Raw genomic sequence first — 23,454 nt, forward strand, 5'->3', positions numbered from 1 at the left:
AAAAGCAAAACCAGCATCCTTGAGCATTGTGCTGATCTGCACAGCAAAACCAGAACTTTTTCGAACAATCATATTCGTCATGATTTTGAAAAGAAATCGACTCCAGTCCACCTTATACCCAGAAGTGATGGCAATCATCACCTGAACTTTTTCCTTGGTCAGCCGATCAAACGTTCCGGCTTTCACCAACAGTGCTTTTGCGACAATGTCAGCAAGCGCTTGAAATTCCATCTTCAATAGCTTCTTAAAACAGGATGGAGAGAGTTCCTCTCCAGAAGCTGAGAAATTGAGTAGGGCAGTAGACATTTCCTCCTTAGAAATGCCAGAAAGTTCAGAGAAACCAGAACAAGTCAGAAAGAAATTAGATTCCAATAATGCACCGTCGATGAAAATAGATGCGTTCTCTTGAGAATAGATGATTTTTCCTTCTTGTACAGTTGCCTTGGCATAGAAATCCAAAAGAGCAGTTTTGTAGATAATGGCAGGTGCTTCCAAAAATTTTATGAGACCGGATTTCTCAATAGCTTGAAACATCTTGACAAGATGTTCATCCTTGATAGTTAGGACAGAAGCAAAGTTAACTTGATAAGCGTTCAAAGTGTAAGCTCCGGCCATTTCTGTAAACAAGATAAATTTGAAGTAAGATCTGTAAGAGAAATGTGAGCAAGAGAAATCAGTAGCTGGTAGGCAAAAGTCTGGAAGCAAAAAAGTGAAAAGAAATGAAATAGGCGGTTAATATTCAAAAGTGTACAGCCGTTAGTGAAACATAAGGACACATGTCAATATGTTTGCGATTGAGTATTTGAAAAGTTAAACAGAAGGTGTCAGAGAGACTAATGATTTTAAAACTTTGAAAGGTAATTAAAAGAGCGGGCTGTCCAATTGGTTACTGAAAATATCCAGAAGAGGGTTTGTCGTTTTATGATAATATCTACTGGAAGTCATAAGATGCTGAAATATTTTCAGCACTTGGATACAAAAACCAGTAGACACATTGTTTTATCGAAAAGACAAACACTCTTTCTGCTTCTGACAAAGAACGAAAATAAGTCTGAAAACGATATTGTTCCCCCTTAATTAATGCAACTAATAAATGTGAAGATACGAAATCTGAGGGAATGACAGATGATTCTTGGTATTCGTGTACGTGGATGGATGTCTCTTCAGCTTCTTGAGACTCTATATAAGTGCCTGCAATTTCACAAACTAAGTCATTTATACTTTTATCAAATCAAATGGGTAGAACAAGTAATCTCTCAGAGTCTTCTCTGGAGTGTGAATCAACAGAGGAGATCCAGAGGCAATTTCCAGTGTCTCGTAATAAGATGTTTGAAGACATCCTTTTTCAAGATATGAAGACTTGGAAGAAAATCCTCAGTTTATAATATGAACAATCAGTTAGATTGTTCGAAATTATTAGGACTAAGCTGTGGAATCACCTCTTCCACAACCACAATCATTCGAAGAGAGGGGATCCCAGCAGTCCTTAATTAGGTTTCTGCTGAAGTACTTTGCACTGAAGTACTTCATTCTGCTGATATCAACAAATGTAGTAGATAAACATATTGTAACGCATCTGGTTTTATGAATGAAAAGCTCATTTTATCATGTCTTTGTTTATCTACTGCTTTTATTGAAATGTAATTGTAAATGTAAATAAGGGATAAGAAAAACTCGGTCTGAATAAATCAGAATACGTTTCGGTTGACTTGCGATTCTTCAACTTCTTCAATATTAAATGTGACCTATCTATAAGATAACAGCAAGTGTTAAATAACACCAATTCGATATGTCTGATTCAAGAAATTTCAATAGTTACACGATGTTGTCTCCTTACTCTTCTGCAAATAAATCAATGTTAGTCAAATAACATATAACTGATAATATTTAACAGGATGGTAACATCACTATAATCAAGTTAAGTCAGTTAAACCGAGTATATTTCGAAAATAAGAAAACTTATTCTCAGGCAGAGGTTTTGTAAAGTTGTCTGCTGCCTGTAAATCAGTAGAAACGTATTCCAGACGAATGTCCTTCTTCTGCACATGATCTCTAATAAAATGATGTCTGATGTCAATGTGCTTTGTTCTGGAATGAAGTACTGGATTTTGCGTGATTGCAATAGCACTGGTATTGTCACAGAAGATAGGTGATTCAGAGGCTTGAACTCCATAGTCTTTCAAGTCAGCAAACAAGTTATGTAGCTCCAACTTGTTTAGATCTTTAGAGACTCTCATGGCCATTGTTTTAACGTTCCATTCCCTGGGCAAAGCTCTCATTACTTTGAGTGCTATTTTCCTGTTGCCATACTCCTTCCCAAGAACTGCTAGTTCATTAACCAGGCTGCTGAACCGTTCATCAAACTCGATTAGAGTTTCTCCAGCTTTCATTTTCAGATTTTCAAACTTCTGCATTGCTACAGACAGTTTATTTTCCTTCGTCTGCTCATTTCTTTCACATATTTGAATGAGCTTTTCCCAAATTTCTTTCGCGGTAGAGCACATCTTGATCTTGTTGAAGGTGTTCTTATCAAGAGTTTTATAGAGAATGTCCTTCGCGACGTTGTCGAGATTGGCTTTCTTTTTATCTTCGCCAGTCCATTCGCTTATTGGTTTTTCAACCATTTGCGGCGCACCATCAGTAACAGCAACAGCTGTATTAGGCTTTAAAATCTTTAATGGACCATCTGTGATGACATACCACATGTCATCATCTTGAGCTGCAAGGTGAGCTTGCATCCGGATCTTCCAGTCATCAAAGTCTTCTTTTGAGAACATGGGAACCTTGCTAAAATGTGCCATAATTGTTGTAAATTTTTCAGAACAAGAGAAATCTGCTCTGATACCACTTGTTGGGGATCAATGTGGAGTTTAGAGGGGGGTGAATAAACTCTTTTCTTTGAAGATAGTTTTTGCAAAGGGTGCTAGAATCCTGTTAGAGATTGTAGCTGTTCTTATTCAAACGTAAGTCCAGCAGATCACAAATATAAGTGCGGAAACGATCCGATGGAGTAATTTGAAAAACAGTAATAACAGTAGGCAGTAGAAGAGTAGTTCTTTCTGGAAGTTCGAAGATAAAATCTTCTACGTCTCCCCTTCTTCTGTTTCCAGAAGGTATCACTAAAAGACTATGGATTTTACAGTACTCACTTCTACACACCCACTTCAGCAGGACTTATCTTTTGCCTACTGAAACACTTAGTAACTCAACACAATATAATTCAATACAACAAGGTTCTGGAAAAAACTCTTTTCCAGATTACAAACTCTTCTTCGAAAATTATCATAAAGTGTTTTGCTTGAAGAGGTGAAGAAATAGCAGTACAAATGGATCTCCAAAGATCAGATGTAAGATATGAAGCATGTACTGCCTTTCTGCAAATTGAGCTTGGAAGATAACGATTGGTTCGCGGTTGCTCAAAATAACGTTGGATAGATAATATGTTTCTTGATAAAATAATCAGCGTTCTTCTTTAAATGGGTTTGATCCATATATATAGAAAACTTGAATCCAACGTCTATAATTAAAACGGCTTCTTTGACTTCTGATAGAAACAGCTTTAATGCTTAAAAAGGTTCCTGCAAAAAGACTACAAAACAATCAGTCTTGTTTCATTACCAAAATAGGTAATGCGTATTAAATGACTTTGTTCAGCATTAATGAATCATTTAATACTCGTACTTGGTAAAGTAACGGTAACATTTAAGATCGAATAAAAGCCGTTAAGTACTGTTCTAGTGAAGCCAAGTCCTGCTTAGTTCTGCTTCTGTTTTTCTAAGCCGTTGAGTACTAACTAAAGTACTGCTTATGTTAAAGCGAATCAATAGCTTCTACTTTGTATTGACTTCTGGTAATTGCTATTTCTATTAATTTTGATTCTCATCACCACAACTAAATTAAGTCTATCATACTCAAATTAAGTACTTTAGTACTAATTTATGTATCATATTTTGATTTTTTACGGATGCCACCAACAAAGCCACTCAATATTAAGTACATAATATATTTTTTACATATCCAAATAATGAAATAGGATATTTAAGATGTTCAAGTATCTATTGGAACGAATTAGGCACTTTTGAGACCAAATTGAATACTCGCTTACTCAATTTAGATACTTTAAATACTAATTTAGATATATGTTTTTGATTTCACGATGCTACCAACAAAAGCCACTCGATATTTTTTTCAGATCCTCGAATAATGGAATAGGGTATTTAAAAGACTAAATAAAATATCTATTGACTCGAATTAGGTACTTTAAGTACCAATTTAGGTATAATATTTTGGCTTCACGTATGTTATCAATACAAATAACTCAATAACAAGTATGATATCAAATTAAGTGTTCATTTTTTACTTAATCAATACCAACAAGTATTGTGAATGAATATTAATGATTACTATACATGAATAGTCTTTAGTATAATGAATGATCACCAATAGGTATTGTAGATGAATACTAATAAGGATGATATAAAAAAATATCTACATGTTATTTAATGAATACCAACAAGTATTATGAATTAATATTAATGAGTATTATAAATGAATAACAATAAGTATAATGACATAATACTGATAAATGTAATGAATGATTACCAACAAGTATTATTAATGAATACTACTAAGGATGATATCAAATGAAGTATTTCCTTATTGAATACCATTGAGTATTTTGAATCAATATTAGTGATTATTATAAATGAATAGTCATAAATATAATGAAATAATATTGGAATATTGGTAAAAAAAATTAACTTTTAAGGGGCAACATCAAGTATCACTTGAAAAAAATTAGGTACTTTCTTTACCAATTTAGGTATCATAATGTTATTTTATGAATTCTAAATAAGTCATTCAAGATCATATTTCAAATTTATTTTTTGACAATATAAATAAATTTTTTTAGTATTTATGAGGCCATATCAAGTATCACCTGACAAAAATTACGTAATTTTATACTATATATTGATATATCATATTGTTATTTCATGAACACCAAATAAGTCATTCAAGATTAAATTCAAAGTGTATTTTTGAAAGTAAAAATAAACAAATTTAATATTGAAGAGGCCATATCAAGTATCTCATGGAAAAAATTGTGTATTTTTTATATCAACAGTATTTAGAATGAGTACTAATAAGTATGATGTCAAATTAAATATATTCTTGGTGTTTTATGAATACCAATAAATATTTTGGATGAATATTAATAAGATAGTGACCGCAAACACTACTTAAATATTATGGGTGAATACTAATAAGGTATTGATTGTAAACATTACCTAATGCATTTTGCAAAAAATACCAACAATTATTGAATTTATGGTGATCGCTCGAGATCCAGTATTTTCTTACACATTTGGAGTATTAAAAGAGCCAAATCAAATATCTGGATCTCCAAAATAGGTACTTTGTATGTCAGAATAAGTACTTATTCTTATTTCATGATGAGTGATAAACTATGTTTTTTAAAATTAAATGACATGACTAAGTATCCTAATATATTTTTCATGAAAAGACCAACAATGACTGAATTTATGATGATCGCTCAAAGATTCAGTATTTTTTAGACATTTGGAGTATTCAAATAGTCAAAGCAAGTATCTGAAACCCTATAATAGATACATTATAGCTTCAAATAAGTACTTACTCTTATTCCGTTATGAGTGAAGAACTATATTTTTTTTAAAAAAATTAGATAACATGAAAAATGTCATTCTAATATTTTTTCATGAAAAGACCAATAATGATTGAATTTATGGTGATAGTTCGAATATCGATTGTTTTCTTAAATATTTGAATATTCAAATAGCCAAATCAAATATTGAAACCCCAAAATATGTACTTTTTAGGTCAAAATAGATACTTTTTTTCTTATTCTATGATAAGGGATGAACTATGTTTTTTCAATAAATGACACGAATAAGACATCTTAATACATTTTCAATGAAAAGACCAACAATGATTGAATTCATGGTAATCCTCGAAGATCCAAAATTTTTTTAATCATTTGGAGTATTGAAATATCCAAATCATGTATCTAGAACTCCAAAATAAGTATTGTCTTTTGAGTCAAAATAAGTACTTACTCTTATTCTATTGTAAATAACAAAAATGGTCAAAAATATAAACTTGGATTTGTGAGAATTGAAAACTAAAATTATGACATTGTCAGATAGTGATTTATAAAAAATTATATATAGATACTAAATCTTAATTTAAACATGGAATAAAATATTTTACTCAAATTTACCCATAAAAATAATAATAATAATGTATTAATAGTTGAGGTGCGGAGGAATTTCAGTCCCCCGCCTACTATACCCGCCTAATCTTTTCAGAAATCCTCCGCCAACACTCAGATAAGAACTAAAATGGAAGCAAGCGGTGGCGGCGGCGCTGCTCCGACTGGATGCTACAAGTGCGGCCGCCCAGGACATTGGTCCCGTGATTGCCCTTCCAATCCTAATTCAGCCGACCCGTCTATTCCCGATTCCAATCTGAATCCCAACTCTTCTTTGCATCACCCCAGGCCACCTGCAGCTGCGCATAAACCTCAGAAGGCGCCAAGGACCAGGCCGAAACTGACTCCGGAGCTCCTCCTTTCCGATGCTGGCATTGGACACGTACTCCGCCATTTCCCTCGTGCTATCAAGTGCCGTGGCCGCGGCTACGAGGTCAAATCTTTATGTTACACCCTCACTTATCTTTGGCTGTCCAGAAAATCATATATTTAACTATAGCGTAGCGCCTCGCCTGAAGTTAGTCTGATTGGAAATTAAATTGGGATAATTGGTTGTGCGCAGTTGTTCACAATCAGAAAACGGAGTTTGGGAGGTAAAATATTTTAAAAAAAGTTTTAGGGTGCAAGAGCAAAAATTAGGCCCTAGTTAATGAAATTTAAAAATTGAACGGGGCGGTAGGGTGGCTCCGTCACGGGGCCTGTTCAGTGTAATAATGAAGATTTTGATATCCCTCGATCGCGTTTGCAAGAACCTTTTGATTCCATTTCCCACCATGTAGTTACTTCAATTGAATTGTGATATGTTCTTCATGAAACAAAAGTTGCAAAAATTGGACAAAGAGCACTTTTAAAACAATTGAACATCATTTTTTTATTGGTTACGATTTGTGGGATGACTGTTCTGCGTCCTCCACAGAGTCTACCCCAATCTGTGGTGTCTACTAGTGTACTTGTTTCCATGCTACTTCAATGAAATTACGTCTATTAGTTTAAACGTATTATATTTTAGTATTTTAAACATAAAAGAAAAAATAACAAAACTCCAGCTTTGTGGTCTTTTTGGGTCATGTCTTTCAAGAATGCTATTATTTGGTGTAGGTTGACGATCTGGGACACCTGCTTGGACTATATGCTGAATGGCACTCACGTTTGCTTCCCTACTACTCATTTGATCAATTTATAAATAAAGTTGAACATGTTGGTGCCACAAAACGTGTCAAGGTGAGCACTTTTCTACTCATGTTATTCTTATCGGTCCATCATTCCCATCTTCTATTGATTGCTAGGATATTGGATTGAAATTGATATGTAGATGACATTATTATTAGTTGAATTTCCTGGCTGCATTTATCAATCCCAAAATCTGTAAAATACTTGCTAGCTTGGGAAACAATCAAATGGCCTTTTATGGAAGATCTTGTTACTTTCTTAGTATTTAGTTGCTTTCATGGTCGTTGAATATAAAATTATTACCACCGAGTGACGCGAGTGTAGATAAAATCATACCAAGGAATAAAATTCTTCATTATCTGTAATATGTTAGTTTCCATCTTGATTTCAGACAGTTATAAGTTAAAGGCCACCAAAGTTGAAAGGAAGGACTAAGGAGTGAAAAATAGAACACACCATGCAATATTAGTAGCATGATCTTCTTCTGCTCTAACCACTTAGATTTTATTTGCATGAGTAATTTTTTGCTCTGCGAATCTCTAAATTGGCTATACATTCATCTTAACGTTGAACAAGAATGATTAAGAAACTTTACTTTTTTACAGTTAATTTGTTTGATCAATCGGTTGGAGGATCGTAAGTACTATTGTCAGAATGATGGACATGACAATTTTATTTCTGTGAGAAGGGTGCTTTCTTTATTTTTTTTTTTTTCAATTCCTTCAATTAGGTCTGCCTTAGAGATTTAAGAGACATGGTTGCAGATGGAGTAGACCCTACAAAGCTGCGTGAGTCAGAGGTCATTAAAGACTCGATCAATGAACAAGGTAAATCAATAATCACAGTCTCTGTACTCGTGTGAAGGAGTTGGTTCAGAATGCTCACTGTGCCAGATTATTTTTTATTAAAGAATGCTCCTAACAAATTGAATTAAGTTTTAACAATATTCTTATTTTTGCAAACATTTATATCATTAGGTGGTCATTAGGAATTGCATAGGTTAAACTGTCCATTACTTTTTAACTTTAAAATGCTACTAATTTTTTTATTCTTTATATAATTCGAAACCTTTAATTAAAAATCACACAACTTTTCAAAAATCGTAAATGCATAAAACTTCCATAAATCGTCAACCACCAAAATCATACGTCAACATTTAAAAATAATCCAAAATTGAATTTCAAAATAAATCTCTAAATAGAAAATCCTCAAAATCTTTTCGTAAAAGTTTTAAATGCTAAATAAATGCGGAAAATAAATGTTTCTTAGGAGTTTACTGTCGGACTTAATCCACTAAAGGCGCCTCCCTCAAAGTCATCATCGTCAGTAACCATCTAAACATAGTGAGTCTAATGACTCAACACATTCTAACCATACATAACAAATAATACATATAAAGACACATGCAGCTTTAAAATAAATGTTTTAGTAAAATAAGCTGGTGTAAAATCTTGCAATCATATATCACTAAATCATAAAGCTTTTCATCATCATATATCATTTTGGGTGAAATTTGATCCTTGAAAGTGACTAGCTGTAAACGTATCATGTGATTGACTGATCAGTCTTAGTTCACCATTGCACATGGGGACGGGCACTAGGCACCGACGTAAAATGAAAATACGATCGTTGGGCTCCCTCTGGGGCCTTCTCCCGTAAATAAGCTCCCTTTGGGGCCTTCTCCCTCACGATATTCCCAATAATTATATATCATATCTTTTTTTGTCACAGTCAATTCACATCTTTCAAAATATTTGTTCTTTTTTCCTTTTTATTTGCAAAATATCGTATCTTTCCAAAAATAGCAGTTTTTAGTAAAAATTGTACAGCGTTTGCATATATCATAAAATCTTATATTTTCATCATAAATGTTTTGAAATATCATTTAACATACATTATGATTCCTCGGGGCGCTGCCAGACCTTTTGAACTACTCGGGACGTAAAATGACCATTTTACCCTTGAATTCTAAAATTCCCGATTTTGAATTTTTCTTACTTTTATTGACTCGAGCATATCCCAAATCATCGTATAAGTTTAAAATTGTCTTCTAATATTTTTCTTAGACGTAAACCCGAGCCTTTTCATTTAATCGCTTAATAACTAACCCGTGAAGTGGTTTAAACCCGAATAAATTCATAGCTTACTATTTTCATTTTAAACTTTAAATATAGCCTTTTTGTTCCTAAACTACCCCCGTGAGCCACGAGGCGACCCCCGTGAACCCACGGTTCGATCATTGTTCACACCCTATGACATATCCGAACCACCTTCCCACTTTCAAGCCATACACCTATTTCCATTGAGCCGCCCTCGAGCCACCTTGGACCAGACCTCTTCTAGACCACGACCCATCCTTCCTGGACCCTCACTGATCCATCTAAACCAGCCCAGAGCCCTGTGCACGCAGCCCCAAGCAACCTGCGCAGCTTCTCCTCCATGGCCGCGCCTCTCACGCTAAACCCCTAGCAATCCTGCGACTTCCACCCCTGGCCACCTTCCCGGCCTCCTGATCACCCTCCTAGAACTACGTGAACCCATCTGGCCCGGCCCGCAACACCCAGCCTTCCCCTCACAAAACCGAGTTGCCCGCAGATCACCATCATTACCACGCGAAGCTAACCGAGTTGCCCGCAGATCACCATCATCACCACGCGAAGCCTGGTGCCTTTCTCCCTCGGACCAGCGGACCGCCAGTCCATAGCCACTCGAACCCTCACCCCTCGCCCCCGTCTCAGACTGTTATGAGCCTTCTGGTTCGAATCCAGCTGCTGCGCTCATCCCCTGGCCTCATACACGGCCACGCACATGACACCATTGCATGGCCACAATTCCTCAAAAACTACTTGTTTTCGTTCCTGTCCCTGCATACTCTCCAAGCCTCGATCCATCCATCGACTCGTGCTTAAACGACTCTTTTCTTAACCCTTAAACATCTCTCTATGGCAGCGATGTCCTTAAGAATCATAGTGTGTTGCCAAGGACCGTAAAAACAATAAAACATTTAAATAAACGTTCAAACGATAAATAAATCGTCCCATATAATTTCATGCTTAAAAAAACATAAAACACACATATTATGATTTGAATGGTGCAAAAAAAAGGGATTAAAACGTGTCTTTGTGTTAAAAACGCTCGAATAGTCAATGATCGTTGCATGGAAGTCGGAGGGCGATTGGAGCGACGTTTCGATTGTTTCTTTTGCGTAAAAGTGGCATGATCGATAGTGCTACGTATGATGAAGGATCGGTGATGGTTGGATCGAAGGAAACAAGCCAGAAATCGAAATCCAAGGCTAGAAAGCTTCTCGGCTGTTTGTGTGTGTGATCCAATGTATGATAGTGTTTGTGTTTTGTTTCTTCACGGCTTGATAATATTCTATGCGTGATTTAGAGTTTAGGTGTGTTAAAAATACTAATAAATAACTTATACATAGTTTAGGTTTAATAAAACACTAAATAAATTGTCACGCCCCGGGACAGGGGTTGGTTGACATCGGCGTTGCTCTCAAATTTACATTCGAAAACAACAAGCCTTAGAAGTACAAAATTCAGAAACCAGTCTTTTATTCATAATATTGAATATTCATTGTCTGATACAAAGTCAAATACTAATGTTTTACAGCGGAAATGTAAAACTTGTCAGAATAACGTCTTAACAGATGCAGCGGGAAACATAAACTAAAACTGAAAATAACATTCTTCTTCACCAGCCTCAGAATTGAGTCCGCTCTTCCTCTTCCTAGCAACTCTTCCTCATTCTTATTTGAGATAGGTTTGGTGGGTGAGTGATATGGTTGTCACTCAGTAAGCGGGGGCGGGAATAACTCCCAGTTTCAAAAAGCCATTTTTACAGAACCAGTAACACAATAACATATAGAACACCCTTATTTTCAGAACATGAATCAGAATCCAGAAATCACAGGTTTCAGAACAGAAATCAGAATTAGTAAGCACTGAGCACGTTAGTGAATTTCATTGCTAAACTAATATCAGTCCCCTATATGTTCTCTCCTCTAAGGGGTGAGGCCAGAATCAGAATCAGAATTCAGAAATGTTCAGAATATATATTCATACCACTAGTTCACTAGGGAGTTTCAGTGTTTCAAAATCATATATCAGAAATCAAACATACAGAAACTGTGCTTTAAAACAGAATTATCAAACTGATTTCAAGATATTTATATATAAGCCCACTTACAGTAATTTGCTATAAGGTTTCGATAGAAGTCTGGAATCTGCTGGTGTCTTGCTACTGGTTTCTACTGCTCGAAAATAAGCACTCTCTTAGCTCGAAAATTCAAGTGATAATCTCAAGATTTGTGTAACACCAATTCAGAGGTTTGAGGGTATTATTTATAGGCAAAATTCTGACTGTTAGCCTCCCAATTAATGGCTATAATCTGTCATTAACAGCCTTTTTTCTGTGTTAAATGCTTCAGTTACAAGTCATAAGCTGAATTAGTAACTGTCTGCTGCTGGAATTCTGTCTGCTGGAAAAACTACGAGCTTCTGGAATATTAATAGCTACTGGAATATTGTCAGCTTCTGCTGAAATTCTTGCATTGCTGCTGAATATTGCTAGCTGTTGCAAAAATGCTAACTGCTGGAAATTCGGGTTCTCACATAAATAATTAAGTATCTTTTTGATATATAAATTAAACTTTATCCCCAATTTTGAAAATTGATAATTAACAACATAAAACTTCTAATTCAACTTAAATATTTAAATGCTAAATAAATTAAGTATGAATTAAAAATCCTTATAAAAATATTTTGCATCACATTTAAGGATTAAATTCCTAAATTTTTAAAATTAACATTTTAAAATGCTTAAAATCTTATAAATCGTCTAATAATTAAATTAGACCTTAAAATAATAAAATTCGTAAATAATTTAAATTACTAATTTTCTTGGCTTAAAATAAATATAACATTCAATTTTAGCACTTTAATCGTCTCCAATCTCCGTTCTCCGGCCTGACTTCGAATATCCAGACAGAAAATCCTTGATTTCATGTAAAATCATGCAATTAATCATTTAATCATATTAAAATGTACCATTTATGCATTTAAAACTGTTTGAATAAAATAAATAAACAATTTAAATAATTCTCATGCACGCGTTTTACTAGGACTGATTTTCCGGACATTACAATACGCTTTTTGCTTCTTTGACCGTTGAATTTTGATGCTTAGCTGATTGGTGTTATCTACTTTCATAGATACTCAAGGCGACGTAGATGAGTCAACTATCTTCCAGGAAAATTTATTGCCAAACAAAAACACAAAACATTGTCAAGATATTCCTGACGGCACCTGGGAAAATGCCACTGAGGTGAGTATATCAATAATCTGCGTATTTCCTTAATGTTCCTTTGTTTGGTTACTTGGGTGAAGCCACGAAGAGTAGCTCTAGGTTTTTGATTTGTCTGAGAAAAATGCTAGCAACTCAACCATCTGCCTTACCGGTATCTCATAGTACTGGGCGTAACAGCTGAAGTATGTGTTCTTCTTAAACAAAATCTACTATTAAAATTTTCATTTTTGAAACATTTGATCAATGGCCTGAAGTGTGATCTTAATCCTAAAAACTTTTCGGGTGATCGGGCAAGTTTGTCATACAGGTCTTGTTTGGTGTGGTTTACCTGACTAACGTAGTTTGCAGGTTATTGCATTCGTCTCGGATGTATTCAGTGTGAATTGAAATGTAGCGGCTAAGGGGTTAGAGTTGATCGTAGTTAATATTTATCATATCCGTATGCATTATTTTGAGAATCCTTTTCCGTTTAGTTTCTAGCAGAGTTGTCAACTAATTTAAAAACTTCAGGAATTTTCTCCATAACTCATAATTGTATGTCTTACCTAAAATATGCCAAAATATGTCTTTTACTTGTGAACCTGATAAATTTCTTGTTATCTTGGTTTAACAAGAAAGGTACCTTCATAAACCGAACAAGCTTAAAACCATTTCTGAATGAACTGTACATATGTTCAATCTTTTTTTCACTTGCAAAACAAAAAGTTTGATACGTAAACAACTTGATGTATTGATTAATTATAAAAACTTGTGTGGTTTCTACATTTACCATACAATGCCAACATAAACAATATGCAGGAGGCTTCTCATTCTCTGCAAGTAGGAGGTGCTGCACAAGTAGAAGACGCTGCAGCTAATGTACTGGCTAATCAGAGACCTGGCAGTAGTGCTGCTAATTCTAATCCAACGCATATCATGGCGGAGGAACAGAGAGCTCGCATTGAAGCCAACAAGTTGAAAGCACTAGAGAGAGCTGCTGCCTAGAGGACGTTCTTCACGACCTGTCTGATGGCTCAGCTTTTCGGCCTGAATTTTGGAAATGTGATGTATTTTGTCTGATTTGCAACTCATTTTTATGTGACTCAAGTTTAATGTAGAAGTGGCATGATGGCTCCAGGGTATCTATATGTTTCTGCTTATAAATACACCACTTCATGCTTCTTAGAAACATTACTCCACCATTCTGTTTTGTAGCATTCACAATTCACCTCCAACTATTAAAAGCGACAAGTCTGAGACGATGTTACTTCCTTTTTAGGTTAGAGAATAAAAAGGTCATAATAAAATTCATGTAATTTTGCAAGGCAAATGACAGATTTGAATAAATTAGTCAATATTTATTTTAAATATGACAAGAGTTGCTTTTCCAAGTGAAGGGGCCACCGCATGCGACGTACCTCCCAAGCACCTAAACCTAATGGCACCCAGTTTTCAGAATTCACCCAAAAATATCCACTTGACCGGCTTAAAGTAGCAACTGCAATGTAAGTAGGACAAAATTTGGCGATTTTCTTTGACTATGACAAGTCCATCGCATACTTTCAACCACCCAACAATAATCAACACGTTTTTTACCAAAACAAAATTGGGTCTTTCTCAAAACAGAAAAAAAGTGGGTTTGACTACTGCAAGTCTGCAACACAGCATACATACCTCAAGAATTTGAAATTGTCAACTCCCGCAATATTTTTCATTGAACTAGATTCATCTTTAGATTTCTCATCTAACTAGATTCATGAATGAAAAGATCACAAGGACGATTGGAACTCTGAAAACCAATTTCTCTGTAACATATTCATAACTGTAACAACAACAAAAAAAATTCAAATTCATAGACATGTCTGGGAGTAACATCTTCCGTATTCATTGTTAATGCGAAAATTATATACACTGGATCTCATAACTTACTCATGATAAAAGGGGAGAAGATTCATTGGGTATAAGACAACCAGTCTTGCACTGATGTGATCGAAAACTAGTCGTCGAGTTGATGTTGTCAAACCAAGTTACTAACTGCTGAGTACAAGGCCTTATCCTAGGACTCTCATTCAAACAAAGACAAGCAATCTCGAAAACGGCTAGCATCTCCTCTGCGTATTGTTTCTCATAAATGAACAGATCAAACACTTCGATTTCCCTTTTCTCCCTTTTCATTTGAAGCACCCATGAGATTAAATCTCGGTACTCTTTTGGTCTACACATGTCCACGGGTCTCTTGCTGGTTAAAAGCTCCAAAAGAACAACCCCAAAACTATATATATCTCCCTTGTAAGTGGCAACAGAGGCTTGGCTATACTCAGGAGGGATGTAGCCTAATGTTCCGACAAGATCCGTTGAGACATGGGTGTCATATGGTAGAATGAGCCTTGCAAGACCAAAATCAGCCAAACGAGCTTCAAATTTCTCGTTCAAAAGGATGTTACTCGACTTAATATCTCGGTGAAGGATGCGAGGTTCACAAGATTGGTGCAAGTAAGCAAGGCCCCTTGCTGATCCTTGCGCGATCTGCAACCTGGCTTTCCAATCCAAATAGGGAGGGCCATCATTTTTCTCATGCAACCAATAATCGAGGCTGCCATTCTCCATGTACGAGTATACTAGCAGCCTGTCATTCTTGTACTTGCTATATCCCTGAAGATGAACAAGATTTGGATGCTGAGCTCTCGAAAGAGTCTCAATTTCAGCATGAAACTCCTTCTCCATCTGATAATACTCACCTGAAAGGCGTTTTATCGCCAACTTCATTCCACAAGGAAGGACGGCCCTATAGACCAAACCGAATCCCCCACAACCGATGATATTTGATTGATCAAAATTATCAGTAGCCTTCAAAATGTCATCCAGAAAAATTTCTTTATCGTTCTCGTTCTGACAAAGGATAACAAGACTTGAACCTAACTCGTCAAGATCCTTCTCATTAGCAATAGGGTCCTCCATTTCTGGATCCACGACTTTTTGCCTTATCCCCCGTAAAATAATGACAAAGGTGATAGCAAGAAAACTGACAGTTCCTAATCCAATTCCAACAGCCATTGCTATGGTAGCACCTCTTGTTCGTTTCTTTGATTTTTCAGGTGGTATGCTGGAGGTTTGGACACAAGGATGAGAAGCATTTTCACCACACAGCAGTGGGTTCCCTTCAAAGCTTGAGTTAGGAAAGGTACTGAACTGAACTCCAGGGGGAATTGGCCCTGAGAGATCATTGTGAGCGACACTGAACTTTGACAAAAAGCTAAGGCTACTCAAAGAAAACGGTATTGTTCCATTTAAATTATTGAAAGAAAAATCCAAAGTCTCAAGGCTCCTCATGCCAGACAAACTGCTTGGAATAGTTCCAGATAAATTATTGCATTTCAAATCAAATATATGCAACTCTTTCAGATTGCCGAAGTCTGGCCAGATTGGTCCAGTAAGAAAGTTATTGCCGAGTTCCAGGGTAGGAGGAAAGCTCAGGATTTGTTTATAAAGGTACCCTCTGAGACTTGTGTTCTTTTTCACGAAAAATGTAAAATCTGGTGAAGGTTCCTCCAGTGTAATATCACCGTAGATAAGGGTCTGCAGAGTAGTAAGTTCTTCTGGAATGTGCCCAGTAAAAGAGTTGTTCGACAAATCCAAGTAAAACAAAGATGAAAAGTTTCCAAACCAAGACGGAATCGTACCCTCCAAGAGATTCCATGACAAATCCAACAGTTGCAATTTTGTGGAGCCTTTCAACCACTGGGGAATAATACCAGTGAGTCCGCAATTGGCAATAACTAGAGCCCTGAGTCCCGAAAAATGTAAACTAGGATAACTTGGCATTGATTCACCACGAAAATTCAATGTAAGAACTAGAGTGGTCAAGTTCTTGCAGTGTTGTAAAATATCCAGTGCAGCGGTAAGGTTCAAAACACTAGAGTTCGAAAGGGAAAGGTAAGAAAGAGACTGAAAATTCATGAAACTTTCAGGGACTTGTCCCTTGAAGTTAATCTTGGCGAAACTTACGGCTTTCAATCTTGGACAGGCTGGAAGGTTATCAGGGATATTACCATGAAACTGATTAGTAGCTAAATCAAGTGAAACAAGATTAAGCATTGCTGTACAGTTGAAATCAATGGTACCGACTAAAGAATTGTTTCTCAAACTAAGAGAAGTAAGAGTTCCTGAACTTGTCAATGAATTTGGCAGTGTACCATTAAAATAATTCGATTGAGCTGAAAAAGATTTCATATTCAGGAAGTTGTGAAAAACATCTGGAATATTTCCTGAGAACTCATTGAAGGATAAATCCAGGTGAACAAGATTTGAAAGATTACCAATGAGGCCACTGAGCTGCCCAGAAAACATATTTTCTTGAAGAGCCAAGTTTCTCAAATTCGAAAGACGGAACAGGTCTTCAGGCAATCTGCCAGAAAGATCATTTGCGGCAAGAGTAAAATCCTGCAATGAAGTACAATTCCCAAGTCCCAATGGAAGACTCGGACTGAAATAATTGGCTCCCAAATTCAGAACAGAAATCTTGGTTGAATTGCTGCAAATCCCAAGAGGAACAGGACCAGTTATCGAATTTTCAGAAACATCAAGAACCCTGATAGAGGGCACGTTTATGTCGCCAGGAAACCACCCAGAAATGTGATTATAGCTCAAATCCAAGACTTCTAACGCTGGCAAATGGAACAGTGATCCAGGGATGGGGCCCTTAATAAAATTGTGAGAAAGATCAAGGGTTCTGAGCTGGTCCAAACTTCCTAAAGATTCAGACAGATTCCCGGCAATCCCTTTCCTTCCAAGATCCAACTTAACCACCCTACCGGTGACATTAGTATCATTCAGACCAAGAGATGACGAGGAGTTGCAAGTGATACCTGCCCAACTGCAGCAATCGCGTGAAGATGAATCGATGTCCCATCCTTCAACTCCCAACTCCAGGTTCTTCCAGAAACTCACTAACGCATCCAAATCATCAGGGTTGCATATCAAGCTCTGAGAATTGATGATCTTGGCTTGTAAAGAAAACCCAGAAAACACAAAGATAATACAAAATTTGAGCACAGTCATCTCACGAAAATGGAATAAAAAGGACAGACACAACATCACCCTCAAATCAAGAATCTGTGTTGCCATTCTTTCTCGATCTAAGAACATGCAAGAAAAAACTGGACGAAAGAATTGGTAATGAAAAAGAAGAGCTTTACCACAAATGTGGAGTGGGGTTAGGACTAAGCGGAAGAAAGCTACAATCAGTAGTGCCAGAATTATAAAATAAAAACAATAATTACTACAGTTGGGAGGAAGAACTAATTATATTTTTGACTTCAAGAACCACTTCGCTGGTCCAAATGAGGCAGCTGTAGTGTGGCGCACTGCTGCCTTTTCTACTCCTCGTATATACATATATATATATATATATATATATGTATATTAGGCGTGGTAGAAGAAAGGTTGTGTGTTTGTTGGGAGGCGAGTCTTATCATTAAAAGCAAACGCATTCACAATTATATTTGGACATCTGACTTTAATTAGGAATAAATACAAAGGAATGAATAAGTTTAAAAGAAAAAAATGATAGAAAAAGATCAAGAAAATTTACGTGACACACTCTTATAGTCAATTTTATAAAATGAATATTCAATATGATTCAGTTGTTGAAAAAAAAACTATTTTTTATGTTAAAAATATTACGTTTTAATATTTATACAAAAAATATGCTCTCAAAGCTTAATATTTATATTTATTTTGTAAATATAATAATATTTGTAACATGAATTCTAAAAATAAATGATACACAAAATTACATCGACCTAAATATAATAGGATTTATAAACTAAATAATGATTATCAAATCTCCCATTATCTCCATGATGTTAAAATTGCATTCAAATCACAAACTTTACTGTACACAAATTTACAATCGATCAAAATCTTTAAACACAATAATAGAGCTATTTATACCAACTAGTAATCATCACATGATTCCAAAACACCAAAATTCTTATTTTTTAAAAAAACAAAATATTTAGTTATATATTGACAAATCATATGAATAACCAAATAATCATATAATAACTGAATAAATCGGTCCACATGTTGTTTTTATAAAATTCTAAACATAGAAATTGAATTCTGGAGCCTTTTCCCGCATTTGAGCTCTCTCTGAGACTTTTTCCTATAGACAACCTCCCTTTGGGATCTTTTCTCTCATAGGATTTTCCAATGCGTCATCATTCAAATAATATTAAACAAACTCATCCCATTTGGACGAAACTAACGAATGGGACTAGAAGAGAACTCAGCAAAAGATGCAAGTGCGAAGCAAACGATTTATAGCAAAACATATAGTATACTATCGAATTTTAACACATACATAAGTCTTTAAAATATATATAAGCCCACTTGCTATAATTCAAAGGTGTGGTTCGAACTTGATTGAAGTTTGGACGAACCTAGGCTGAACTCGAATAGGACTTGGGATATTTTGAATAGTACCTCGAATAAGTTCTGGATGCGATCCTCAGGCAGGGAAACACCTTAAAATGCTAGATAGAAACTGCACAAACTTGACTGGGAACACACAATTTGGTTTCTCGAGGTAGACTTGATTGTAACTATCTTGGTGCTCGACTGCTTCCCGAACTCTTGGTGCTCGGTTGATCGCTAATTTGTCAAATTCAGGTAGATAAATGGAGAGAAAGACGTCTTAAAATTGTTGGCTAGATGTTGTACGAACTCGACTAGTCACTCGCGAACACGACAATTTCTTGCTCGATGAGGTCCAACTAGTGTGGTTCAAATATGGCTCGATTGTAACACGATTGCCACCCGAATTCTTTGGACACTTTTTGGATGAATTACAAGTGAAAAATGGACATAATGTTGCCTTGAAACGTTACTTCGCTACTGAACGAACTCGATTTGTAAGGCACGATTTTGGCAGCCTTATGTTGCTCGAATTGTTGAGAGGCTTTGAGAGGAATTTTGTGTAACATTTATTCAGCATTTGATAGGTTATTTATAGGCTGAATTGTGACACTCCAAGGGTAGTCTTGGCTGAAAACTTGGTGCCCAAGTAGTCAAAATTTCATCCACGACCAAGAGTCACTTTGATTAACTCAAAGGTCATTTCTTGCACATTAGATTTGTCCAATCTCTTAGCTCTTCACTTGGCTACTGATATGAGTGGATTTTACTTGTTTTTCATATCGTATTATATCCCGTTGTGTTGCATTTATCAGTTAGATTACATGCATTTTGTATTATTTTAGCATAATTTATGTTTTCTTGTTGCTCATGCGTTTAGTTGGTGAAAATGCAGGTGAGTCGTGCATAAACTGAAAATTAAAGAAAAAATTCGAAAGCCATCCGCCCGGACGCACATTCACATCCGCCCGGGCGCTTCCAAGGTGTGAGAGAAGGATTTTTTGCGAGAGTCATCCGCCCGGGCGGAAACTTATGTCCGCCCGGGCGCGTCAGAGAGAAATTGAAATTCAAGATCTGCGCAAGCTATCGGCCCGGGCAGAAACTTATGTCCGCCGGGGCGCGTTTGAATTTTGGAAAGATTTGCTACCGATCTTTTTTACAAAATTTCGAGGGGAGGCTGATTTTTTGGACCATTTGGAACTTATTCAGACACCATTCATCATTCTTGAGCAGCCACCACAAGCCTTGGAGAGGATTTCGCACTCGGATTGAAGATTCGAAGATTTTCGGACATCGTCTTTGCATTTTTCATCAAATCTAGTATTTCTAACTTAGTTTTTATCTTTTAAACATTGTTGTGTTTATGTTTATTATGAATTCAAGTAATTAAACTAAAATATTTGTTGGGATTTAAGGGGATCCTACCCCAAACTTTGATTTAGTAAATTTTTATTTCGATTGTTGCTTTATTCTTGAATGTGCTACTGTTTTGCATTGTGTTGTTAGAGCGTAGCTAACTTTAACAACGTTTTTATATTGCGAGTGAGTTCGAGAGAATAGCTTGTGATGAGAACGAGTAGCATAGTCCATGGATCTACAATTTACATAGATACATGAAATTGGACACGCGCCGATAGTCATAGTTCTTTCGGACGAAAACTAGGGGATTTCGTAGATCGATAAGCGATTCACTCTTGATAAATAATTAAAGACATTTAATTACTTCATTGAGTAGAATTAGTTTGGCATAGCTCGAGAGAGTGTGTTCAATTGAATAGGAAATCCTGTCGGAAGCGTAAATCACTATCGAACGAATTAATTAATTAAAAAGAGGTAGGTGAACTGAAATTCCCAACAAATTCATTTCTTTTTGAATTTTAATCAACCATTCCAAATATTACATCTCATTATTTAATTCCTGAATCTTTTATTTGCATGTTTATTTGAGCATAGTAGTAATAATCAATCAATCAAATTTTGGTTGCTAAAGATTTGATAACTAGAAATAATAATTGTCAAATACAGTCTTCAGTGGAACGATACTCGTACTCACGTACATTATACTATTATTTGACATCGTGCACTTGTGATTAATTTTGAGCATACAATACCATATTTTTTATTAAAGATTCCATAGTGCAAGTTTTGCTCGATCAGCTACAATTTTGGTTTAATTAGGACATGAGAATGAAGTTTCTTTGAGCTAAAATTTCAAGTTCATGAGCTAGGGGTTTGTATCCTCGAAACACTCGACTTCGGTCTTGCGGTTTTTTTGCGACGTCTCGAGCTCTAATATGCTGAATTTTGCACACCTTGAGCTGAAATTTCAATTCCAAGTGTTGAGTTTTTAATTAGACAAGCTTGAACTAAAATTCCTGATGTTTACTGTTTGTGTGATTTGTTTCGAAAATCCAAGTCCTCACAAGAAAAATAAGAAGTTCAATATAAATGCAAATGTCTTCTTTTGTTTATCCTCTGAAATTTGATGTTATTTTTTCTATTAAGTATATTAATTAATTAGATGAATTGATAGTTAAGTCATAAATATTGAAATTGTGACAAAAAACACCTTTTGTAGGCAAAGATCTTTGAAAACTCACAACTCTTATCAAGCAGCGCCGCCGGATGCCAGCGGTGCCCTCATTGCTCTAGAAAATTCCAGGGCACAGAGCGGTGCTTAGGTGCTTCCTTTTCGCAACAAGAGGCACTCAGGCACAGTAGGTTGTTCCAGGCCATATTTGGGGCACTTAGGCGCCTATTCCAAGCGCCTTCCCTCGATGCATATACCAATCGTTTGAGTTTTTCTTCATCTTCTTTTGCTTAATTTATTCATTAACCTTGAAACATTTCAAAGATTCCCTATATGAATGAAACTAATGCATAAATGCATGTGACATCAAAAGAGAGTTTACATAGAAAAATCATTGCATCAGGACAGTATCTTTTTGCTTTGAACCTTCTTTAATAGAATATTATTGGATTTACTTGACCACGAAGTGAACATGATCTCTTGAACTTCTTGGCTTTTTGTACAAAACCAAATAACAATACCTACACAAAAACTTTCCTATAATTTATTTTTGGTTTTTCGGTTGTTCTCGTTTTGGTCATTAAACACAACTTGGCTTCATAAGTGTTTTGTTGAAGCGGGCCGTCTTCACACTTACATAGGTGGTCTTTCCTTTGAGGAATATCCTACGATACTCCGTCATTTACATGCAAAGAAACTATTAAAAGTACAAACTTATCCTCGCTACATTTGTAGGAACAAAACTTTCCATCATAAGAGTGAGAAGAGAGTAATTATCAAGTGTTAGAATAAGTTATCATAATTTAATTATCCCATAGAACCAAGAACTTGGGATCACCAATTAACAAGGTTAGGTTGCTGCTATGAAAACTTTATTTTGTAGATTTTAAGCTCATTTCTCTCGACAAGCTGTAGACTTGATCTTTATCCAAATCTTTTTAACGGATCCGTCAAGTTATCACATGATTTCACTCCATCAAAATTGACAACACTACTGTAGATCAACTTTAGCATGATATACTGTATTTGACGTACACGTTCAGACCTATCATCATTTTATTTAATTTCTATATCATATTTTAACATAGTATTTTTTATCTTAAATATGACATCCCCACACTTCGAGTTATTTATAGGATTTATGATATTTTTGAAGTTACATAAACTTTGAAATGTATGGAGCGATATTAAACTTGAATTCTACGTGTTAAAAATTATAAATCCAATTGCAAAAATTAATTTTTTTCAAACTTGGATTTAAGCTCAATTTCTTAAAGAATTCGAAACAAGCTTCTAATATAATTCTAAAGTTCGAATTATAAATGCACAACTTAGAAAATCCAAACTCAAGAGTTATATATTATAAATTTTGTATATAAGGGCGAAGCTTGTAAAATTCACATATAAAATTAAATTAGAAAGAAAAAGGAAAGGAGAGAGATGTAGTTCAAATACAATTGTCAAATTCTTTCCCCACAAATTTGGGCAAACATAAATTTATCAGTTCTAAGAGACATAATTATGAAATTCAAATTTAAGATTTTATCCTGTTAATTTTTGATTTAAGCGCACTTGCTGAAATAATTTAAAGTCTTCCAAGTTCTTACAAACTTAGAAATCAAAAATTCAAGATTTCAGTAGCTTGCTTATTGGGGATCGATATATAGTTCAGGAGGGGGAGGGGGGGGGGGGGGTGGGATGGGATGAATAAACTATATCATTTCTTTGATATTTTTGCAAATGTGCTAGAATCATATTAGAGATTATAACTTATCTTGTTCGAATATAT

At 35.5% G+C, this 23,454-nt stretch overlaps 2 protein-coding genes across 3 annotated transcripts; one reads left to right on the forward strand and one right to left on the reverse strand.

Annotated features, from left to right (window-relative positions):
- Window positions 1-6,292: 6,292 nt before the first annotated feature.
- LOC142549103 (uncharacterized) lies at window positions 6,293-13,884 on the forward strand. Of its 2 annotated transcripts, none has more exons than XM_075657868.1 (5): window positions 6,293-6,683; window positions 7,349-7,471; window positions 8,151-8,247; window positions 12,645-12,757; window positions 13,538-13,884. In XM_075657868.1, the coding sequence occupies exons 1-5, from the start codon at window positions 6,381-6,383 to the stop codon at window positions 13,721-13,723; spliced, it is 822 nt and encodes a 273-aa protein (XP_075513983.1). In that variant the 5' UTR covers window positions 6,293-6,380; the 3' UTR covers window positions 13,724-13,884. The 2 variants fall into 2 exon arrangements, with proteins under 2 accessions (XP_075513983.1, XP_075513984.1); XM_075657869.1 differs by having other exon boundaries at window positions 12,645-12,761; window positions 13,560-13,882.
- Window positions 13,885-14,405: 521 nt separating this feature from the next.
- On the reverse strand, window positions 14,406-18,138 carry LOC142549102 (phytosulfokine receptor 1-like). The gene has a single exon (XM_075657867.1). The coding sequence runs from the start codon at window positions 17,861-17,863 to the stop codon at window positions 14,648-14,650; it is 3,216 nt and encodes a 1,071-aa protein (XP_075513982.1). The 5' UTR covers window positions 17,864-18,138; the 3' UTR covers window positions 14,406-14,647.
- Window positions 18,139-23,454: the final 5,316 nt, after the last annotated feature.

Source organism: Primulina tabacum, chromosome 6, assembly GCF_025594145.1.
Source record: "Primulina tabacum isolate GXHZ01 chromosome 6, ASM2559414v2, whole genome shotgun sequence".
In the NCBI taxonomy this organism is placed as follows: Eukaryota; Viridiplantae; Streptophyta; class Magnoliopsida; order Lamiales; family Gesneriaceae; genus Primulina; species Primulina tabacum.